Raw genomic sequence first — 9,774 nt, 5'->3', positions numbered from 1 at the left:
AAATATTTAAGATGGTAAACTTTGTTATGTGTATCTTACCACATTTTTTTTAAGTTTAGGATTGTTAGAACACCCCCCCCCCTCTCTTTCTTTCTTTCTTTTTGACAGGATCTTGCTACATTGCCCACCCTGTCCTCAAACCTATGATCTTCCCACCTGAGCCTCCAAACTAGCTGGGATTATAGGCATGCACCACCTCTTGATGAATTAAATATTTAATTAGTCTATTATATATCTAATAAGTATTATTATACCTTAGGTATTCTGGTAAGTCTCTTTGCTCTGAAATCTATTTTGCTTTATAGAGATATTGGAACCCCAGTTTACTTGTCTTTAGTGTTTGTATAATATATCTTCTTTCATCCTTTTACTTTGAACGTATTCATTTTCACATTTAAAGTGGATTTCTTGTAGGTAGCGTATAGTTGGGTCTTTTTTAAAACCTCATCTGGAAACCAGACTTACATTTAATGTGATTATTGATAGATTTAATGTTTCCTGTCTTGTTCTTCGTTTTCTATTTGCCCCATTTATTTGTTGTGCCCCTTTTTGTTATATTTCTGACTTGTTGGGGTTGAGTGTTTTCTAAGCCTTCATTTATCTCATTTGTTACCTTGTTAGCTGTAACTGTATGCTTTGTTATTTAGTGGTTGCCTTAAGGTTTATGGAATATGTATTTAACTCTCTGCCGTCAAGTGGTATTAGAAACTTCACACACCATGTCTATTTTTCCTCTTCCTGCCTTTATCACATTCATTTTGTCATAGCTGTTACCTATAAATGTGCTATAATCCTCAAAATACATTTTTATTGTTTTTATTTAAATGAGCAATTTTCTTTAAAAGATACTTAAATAATGATAAAAAATTATTTTCTATTTTCCCACATAGTTGTCATCTCTGATGTTCTTCATTTCTTTAAATAGACTGTTATTGCCATCTGGCATTATTTTCTTCTGCCTGAAGAACTTCATTTAACATTTCTTCTAGTGTAGGTCTGCTTTAAATGTATTCTTTCAATTTTTATGTCTGGAAAAAAATCTTTATTTCCCTCATTTTGTTCTTAAAGATATCTCTCTGAGTGTAGAATTTAGGTTAACAAACTTTATTTTTTAGTATGCTAAAGATGTTGTTACAGGTGCCCACGCCTGTAATCCCAGTGACTCAGGAAGCTGAGGTGGAGGATGGCAAGTTCAAGGCCAGACTTGGAAAACTAGCAAGACCCTGCCTCAAAATAAAAAATAAAAAGGGCTTGGGGATTTAGCTTTGTGATGAAACAAAAAAACAAGCAAACAAATAAAAAAGAGGTTGCTTCACTTTTTTTCTAGCTCACATTGTTTTTTATGAGAAATCTGTGGTCATTCTTCTTTGTTCTTCAGTGTATAATGTGTCCCCACCTATCTTTAAAATATTTCTCTTTAGAATAAAATGGCATTTGTAGGTAAATTGATGGAGTTGGAGAATATCATGCTAATCAAAGTAAGCCAATCCCCAAAAACCAAAAGCCAAATGTTCCATCTGATAAGTGGATGCTGGGGTTGTAGCTCAGTGGTGGAGAGCCTGCCTCGCATGTGGAGGGCACTGGGTTTGATCCTCAGCACCACATAAGAATAAAATAAAGGTATTGTGTCCATCTACAACTAAAAAAAATAACTTAAAAATAGTGAATGAACTAGGTCAGTAACACCAGAATCCACTAAATAATCTTGAGATCACTAAGAGACAACCAGACATTGTGTACCTTCTAAATAAGTACACAACACCACCTACACAGTACTCTTGTAAAAAAAATATTTTTAACTGGAATTTCATAAATTTAATGAAATATTCATCATAAAGTTAGAAATGATAAGTTATATACATATTGTAATAATAACTAAAACATTAAAATAGAACATGTATAACTTTTCACTCTAGGTAAAGAAAAAAATCAAGTTAGAAAATAATCCATTTTGAAGAAGTAAGAAAAAATAGAGGAAAAAATTTTAAAGCAAGAGGAACAAATGAAATGTCCCAAATAAAATGTTAGATAAAAAGATATTAGGGCTGGGGTTGTGGCTCAGTGATAGAGTGCTCACCTAGCATGTGTGAGGCCTTGGGTTCAAAAAATAAATAAAATAAAGGTATTGTGTCCAACTACAACTAAAAAAATAAATATTTTTTAAAAGATATTAGTAATTACATAAAATATAAATATACTAAATATCCAAATTAAAAGACAAAGACTGTCAGTGAAAACTTAACAAATCCAATGATTCACTGATTACAGTAGATGTTTCTAAACATAAGTTTATAAAAAGATTAAAAGCAAAAGCATAAAAAAAGGTGGGCACAGTGATATACACCTGTAAACCTGACTATTCAGGAGGCTGAGGCAGGAGGATGGCAAATTGAGGCCAGCCTGGACAACATAGCAAGATCCCCATCTCAAAAAACAAAATGAAAAGTTAAAACATGGACAAAAATATATGAGGTTCATGTTATCCAAAATAGAGCTGGTAAAGGAATATAACACACAAAATCAACATAAAGCAGGAAAAAAATCATTATAAGACATAAAGGGAAAAAGAAAAATCCAGACATAAACCAAGACACTCTTAAAGGAGAATAGGGTGAGGGTTGTAGACTTACCAGATTCAAGACTTATTATAGGGGGTAGGGATCTAGTGTAATGGTAGAAGCTGCCCAGCATGTGCAAGGCCCTGGATTCTAGCCCCAGGACTGAAAAAAAAAAAAAAAAAAAAAACCAAAACGATAAAGCTACAATAACAAAGACAACATGGTATTGCAAAAGGAGAAACCTGACCCTTAAAAGGGTAAAGAAGATATTCAAACCTCATATAAATTTATACTGAAAAGGCCAACATTTATTAAATATAAATTATAATTTGATAAAAGAACAAAATGAACCTAAACTTTGAGTATATTCATGCTCTATTTTGTTCCATCAATTTCTTGGTTTTTATGTGGGTACCACATTGTCTTGAATATGTAACTTGTGAGTCATGAAGTATAAATTTTAAAATTTTGTTCTTTCTCAAGCTTGCTTTGGCTATTCTAGAACCCTCACATTGCAATATAAACTTCAGAATCAAGTTATCAATTTCTTTTAAAAATACAGTGGAGGTACCATTTGACCCAGCTATCCCACTCCTTGGTTTATACCCAAAGGATTTAAAATCAGCATACTATAGTGACGCAGCCACATCAATGTTTATAGCAGCTCAATTCACAATAGCTAGACTATGGAACTAACCTAGGTGTCCCTCAATAGATGAATGGATAAAGAAAATGTGGTATATATACTCAAATGGAATATTACTCAGCTTTAAAGAAGAGTGAAATTATGGCATTTGGAGAATGTCATGCTGAGCAAAATAAGCCAATCCCACAAAATCAGAGGCCGAATGTTTTCTCTAATATGCAGATGCTAATTCACAATAAGGTGGGAGGCATTAGGGAAGGATAGCATTACCTTAGATTAGGTAAAGGGAAGTGATGGGAGGGAAGGGGAGGGGATGTGGGGATAGGAAAGATAGTAGAATGAAACAGACATTATTACTGTATGCATATATGTGACTGCAGGACCAATATTTATTCTGCAACATGTACGCTCAGAAAAATGAGAAATTATATCCCATCTATATATGATATATCAAAGTCATAAATGCATTCTACTGTCATGGATAACTGATTAAAATAAATTTAAAAATTTTTAAAAAGGAAAAAAATGCAGTGGAGGGCTGGGATTATGGTTCAGTGGCAGAGCGCTTGCCTTGCAAGTATGAGGCACTGGGTTTGATCCCCAGCACCACATAAAATAAATAAATAAAGGTATTGTGTCTATCTATAACTACAAAAACATATTTTTAAAATACAGTGGAATTATGATTGGGAAACTTCAGATCATTTGGAGGAGAACTGGGATCAAATATTGAGGTAGTAATCCATGATTGTAACTTGTTATATCCATGTATTTAATTTTTCATCTTTTGGTACTGGGAATTGAACCCAGGGGCACTTAACTACTGAGCCACATCCTTTTTCTTTTGTATTTTATTTAGAGACAGGATCTCACAGAGTTGTTTAATGTCTGAGCAACTTAGCCTCTCTAAGTTGCTGAGGCTGGCTTTGAACTCTTGATCCTTCTGTCTCAGCCTCTGGAGCAGCTGGGATTACAGGTGAATGACACTGAGCTTGGCTACATATTTAATTTATTTATAGATTCTTTCATTTTTCTTGGTAGCACTTTTGTAGCTTTTAGTTAAAAGTTTTAGGTTTTTTGTCAAATTTATTCTCACACATTTTATTTTTGGGCCTTATTATAAATAAAATTTTAAAATATTTTCAAATTATTTGCAACTATATAATTTAAATACTATTTTTATATTTTAACCTTGGATTCTGTGGACTTTCTAAATTCATTGTCAGGTATAGTTTCTTTGCTGAGAATTTCTTTTTTTTTCTTAATATTTATTTTTTAGTTGTATTCAGACACAATATTTTTATTTTGTTTATTTGTTTTTATGTGGTACTGAGGATCGGACTCAGGGCCTCTCATGTACTAGGTGAGCATTCACCACAGAGCCACAACCCCAGCCCCCCTCTTTGCTGAGATTTTCAACGTAAGCAATTCTGTTATCTGCAAATAGAGTTTTACTCCTTTATTACTGCTCTTTAGGCCTTTTCTTTTGCTTTTCTTACATAACTGGCTAGAACCTCTAATACAATGTTAAATATCAGTGATAGAGTAGACATATTAGTCTTGTTGTCAATTTTTTAGGGCCAGGGATTTTGATACATCTTTCACAGGGATTTAAAATTAGTATAACCATTCAGAAGTTAATTTATGTTATCTTGTAAATTTGAACACTCATAGCAATTGCACTCCTAGATATACACACAAGAATGTTCCTAATAGAAATGAAGAGGGCCAGGGTTGTAGCTCAGGGGAAGAACACTTGTCTAGCATGTGTGAGGCACTAGGTTGAATTCTCAGCACCACATATAAATAAATAAATAAATAAATAAATGTCCATCAACAATTAAAAACTATTTTTAAAAAACAGAAGTAAAGAAACAAGCAACTCAAATTTCTGTTAAGAGGAAAAGGAAAGTGAACAAATAAATTCACATAGTGGAATATCACATGAATATCCATCAATTTTGATGGATTGTGGTGACCCTCAACAACATGCAAAAATTTTAAATAATATTGAATGAAACATTCAAGGCCACATAAAGTTAAGACATTCAATAAAAATGATTTTCATAAAACTTAAAACCAAGCTGATCTAAGCAATATATTCCATAGGGATATACATAGATGTGATAAAAATATTAAAAATTAAAAATAAAGGAAAGATAAGTACAGAAGTCAGGACAGTCATCACCTTTTGGTAAACAGGAGGCAGAGAGAGAAAGTTTGGAGTATGGAAGTAGATACAAGTTTTTGGTAACAGCTCTTGGGTGGAGAGGCAGATTCAAAGGAGTTAATTATGCTATTTGTGCTTTAAAACTTACATATACTCTTTTGTTTAAGTACAACATATTTTAAGAGAATAATTAAAACACCAAACTAATCCTTAGCATGTTATACACAGTATTCTTGTTGTATTCTATTACAATGTCCTGGAGATTGTTCCAAATCAGAACAGATAGATCTATCTCATTCTTTCTAACTGGCAATTCATGGTCTAAATATATCATAATGAATTTAATAGGTTCTCATAACAATGGATATTTGGTCTGTTTCTAGTCAACAAATAATAGTATTATTAATAGAATTATTCATACATCTTGATACAGTATATCTACATGATCAAATTTCTAGAAGTGGAATTATTAGGGCAAAAAATGTGAGAGTTAAAATTCTGAATAGATGAATAGCTTGTTTGTTCAATTTCAGACAATGACAGTTTAAGGCAATAGTAAGAAACCTAAACCTAAACGGTCCCGCAGATACTGTTGGCCAGAAGTACCCGAGTTCACCTATGAGTGTTGCTTGGCTACTCTGGCTCATGCAGAGTATTTGGGATAGAGTAGGTGTGGAAGTGGAGTGAGGGTGACTATGTATTTACTATTTGAGAAAGCAAAGTGATGCAATGCCTCTAGCCCTGATGGGTGGCTGTTTCACAGTAGATTCATAGACTCAGTAGGACTCTTGCCTACTCCCTGAGGCTGAGTCAAGAGAGGTCTGGAAGGGAGACAAGGAAAGAATAGCTACTCCAACTTTGGGCACTTCTATTATTGGGGTGGCCCCTGAGGCATGGAAGCCAACTTCCCACACACCACTGGCCCCAATAGGGCATAAACAGAAACAATCTTGAAATACCTTTTCCTGAGAAGGGCAAAGGACAGCAGGATGGGGCAGCCCTCAGAAACAGAAGTCTTTGATTACCAATCATGAGTTCAAGGGGGTTCTCCATTGCTAGGCAAGTAAAGTTGTGTGCTGTTGTGTCCTATCCTAAACAAATTGTGATGAACACACTCAGCCCTGTCCCTCAACACAACCCGCAGCCTTTACCCCACAAACTTTTTATAACAAAGCCAGTATTAATTATTCTTCAGAGTTCTCTTCCAGGGACCACAACTAGAGTGAGGGAATGAGGCACCAACCTTTGGTGCAAAATTTGAGAGCAAGCCAAAAAATTCAGTTTCAAGACAAGTAATATTTTAATGTAGCATTTGAAGAATTCAAAAGTAATACAAAGAAAAATTCACAATGAACAAAATAGGCAAACTTCAAAATAAAAACGTGACCCAGCCTTGCACTTTCACAACCCTGCTTCCACAAAAAGTGTCCAGCTCACCCTTATTTCAGTCATTTTAAGTGTACAATTCAGTGCCATTAAGTACATTCAGACTGTGCAACAATATAATTCTTTTAAATATTACATTAAAGTATTAACTGGGCATGGTGGCGCACACCTGTAATCCCAGCTGCCAGGGAGGCTGAGGCAGGAGAATCGCAAGTTCAAAGCCAGCTTCAGCAACTTAGCCAGGCCCTAAGCAACTCAGCGAGACTCTGACTCTAATAAAATATTTTAAAAGGGCTGGGGATGTGGCTCAGTGGGTAAGGGCCCCTGGGTTCAATTCCCGGTACCAAAAAAAATAATAAAAAATAAAATATTTATATATTGTGATTACTGAGTTTCGGGGTGACGCCTTCGATTTTACACCTAAGGCAAGTGTCCCACCCGCCTTACCCTAGACGCCCGCCCTGCTTCTCCCTCTTTGGCAACTCAGAGCCAGAGGATCCAATAGTGTCAATTTCTCCCTTGCAGCTGCAGCAGAAGAGTTACTTATTCCAGTGGCGATTAAGCCACAGAGGGTGTCCGTCCGTCCGCCGGGACAGCCACCCGCTCTGCTCGCTTCGCCCGCCCTCGTCCTGTGACCGGACACACCTGGCCGGCACGCCCTCTACCTGCTCAGGGCCACCTGGCGGGCAGCACTCAGCGCTCGGCCCGCCCCACTCGGGTCGCGCCGGGTCTTCCTGAGGGCCAATGGGGAGGGGGCCCGTCCGAGCTCCAGCCTCGTCCCGCGAAGCAGCCAATGGGAGCGCGGCATGCAAATGAGCAGGTGCGGTGGCGGCGGGCCCGTTGCGGCCGCTGGGCTCCCGGGATGTTAGAGGCGCGCTGGGCGGCCGCCGAGCAGACGCCCGGACTTCAAGCGGCGAGCTCCGGTCTCCAGCCATGGTCCCCGCTCCGCCCCCCGCCGCCTCCTTCTCACCCGCCGAGGTCCAGCGGCGCCTGGCGGCCGGTGCCTGCTGGGTCCGCCGCGGTGCCCGCCTCTACGACCTCACCGGCTTCGTGCGGCACCATCCTGGGGGCGAGCAGCTGCTGCGATCGCGGGCGGGTCAGGACATCAGCGCGGACTTGGACGGACCACCGCACAGACACTCGGACAACGCACGCCGCTGGCTGGAGCAGTTCTACGTGGGCGAGCTGCGAGGGGACCTGCAGGTACTGCCAGACTGGAGTCACACCCTTCTCTCCTCTCTCCCACCCCTCCCCCAGCTCTCCATTTGAGAGCGAGTCCCGAGCACCTGCCCTCTAGGAGGACGCAAGGTGACAGCCCCCGCCCTCCCCTCCCTCTGCTTTCCCTCTCTTCTCACCAGGTAACAGGTCACTGCCCTCCTTCCTTTCACCAGGAGCTTGCTGTTCCTTCCCAGCCTTACCTACTTAACCCGCCTCCATCCTCAAATTCGTCCACCTCCCGAGTTACCTGATCCTTCCAACTTGTTCCTTCTGCAGATCCAACTCTGACAACTTGGATCCCTGTTTCTGTCTCCAGCCCCAACAACTCCAGTCTTTCCTTCCTTTTCCCTTATCAGCCTCTCTGTCTTTGCAACTTCTCTAGTTTTTGTTTGAATTATAGATTTCAAGGCTCATCTGTTCTCCCCTCCCATACCACCCCATTCCTGCTTCAAAGAGACACACATCCCAAGCTCTGCAAACTAACTTGCATTTCCTGGGGTGGAGGAAGGCTAGTTTTGCAACAGAGCTCCCCTGGGTGGGTGGAGAGGTCCCCACAGTGTTTTGTGTGGACCGTGTCTTCCAACTCCTCAGAAGTCCCTTTATTTCTTATCCTGCATGATGGTGTGGGTGTGGAAGAGTGAAATGAAAGGCATCTGCCAGTTTTGCTGAGGAAAAGGGATTAGCACTTTGGACCCAGGCTGTGTTCTAAGCTGCACACTGCTGTATAATGAATGCGGGCTCATTGTTATATTTAAACCTTCAGTGGATCCGGGTAGGTTTGGTTAACCCCATTTTAGGATGTGGAAGCAGGCTCAGAGAGACTACTACATGTGTAAGGTCAAACATTTAGTTAGTGGAAAAGCCAAGTGCATCTGATTGCAAAATCAACCTTGTCTCCATCCTAAGGATTGGCAGGCAAGGCACACAATCCCTATCCACAGGGCTCCAGGTGGATTCAAGTCAGAAGTGAGCTGATTCCTTGTTCTCCAAGCCTGGCGGTAGGACTGGTGACACTGGGGCTATCAAGCTTGTATATAAACCAACAGTTGTTCCCCACTGCTGGCTCTTGCTTTCATATCTTTGCCACTCACTATTCTGGGTAGCTCCTTTTGGGCCATCTTGCCTAATTCTTCAGCATTTATTCAGTAACTTACTTGGTTTCTTAATGGGTTAACAGCACTGTGCTAGGTACAGGTGGGTACCAATTAACAAAAAGAATATGGTTCCTGTCTTCATAGGATAAATCAGCTGGTGTGGGGGGGCATACTAATCACATGATAATTATTTAATTACATGGTGTTATCAAGTATAGATCTTGAGGGGAGGGATTCAGAGAAAGCTGTCTTGAGAAAGCGACATTTATGTGGAGAGCTAACTGATGGGTGAGGCTTAGCCAGGCAGGTGCTGGGAAGAACATTCCAGACAGAGGGAACAGCATGTGCAAAGGCTCTGAAGAGAAAGGGACAGAAATAAAACCTGTGTGACCAGAGACTGGTGGGCAAGGAGAAGGTTGTGGAAGGAGGCCAGGGATCAGCAGAGACCAGATCACACAGAGCCAATAGGTTGTGCTCAGAATTGGGGGTTTGACAATAGAAGAATTAGAAGTCAGGGAAGGGATTCAAGCAGGGGCGTGGCATGGTCAGATTTGCATCTTTGGATGAGTAACCTCACTGCAGTGCCAAGAAGGAATGGAGGGAGCCCAAGTGTCTGTGAGGAGACCAGACAGAAAGCTACTGTATGACTTGTACTGCAAGGGCTGTGATGGGGGAGATGGTTACAAATTTGGGAGACTTCCA

The 9,774-nt window shown here is 39.8% G+C and overlaps 1 protein-coding gene across 1 annotated transcript in view; it reads left to right on the top strand.

Moving 5' to 3' along the window:
* Positions 1-7,001: 7,001 nt before the first annotated feature.
* Positions 7,002-9,774, top strand: part of FA2H (fatty acid 2-hydroxylase) — a 52,380-nt gene continuing 49,607 nt past the window's right edge. The window contains exon 1 of the mRNA XM_081274866.1: positions 7,002-7,963. Coding sequence (XP_081130992.1) covers positions 7,694-7,963 — 270 coding nt within the window. The 5' untranslated portion in view covers positions 7,002-7,693. The remainder of the gene's footprint in view (positions 7,964-9,774) is intronic.

This window comes from Spermophilus citellus, assembly GCF_964194105.1.
Source record: "Spermophilus citellus genome assembly, chromosome: 18".
Lineage (NCBI taxonomy): Eukaryota > Metazoa > Chordata > Mammalia > Rodentia > Sciuridae > Spermophilus > Spermophilus citellus.
Note: the sequence above shows the minus strand (reverse complement) of the source record. Positions and strands in the feature narration are given on the sequence as shown.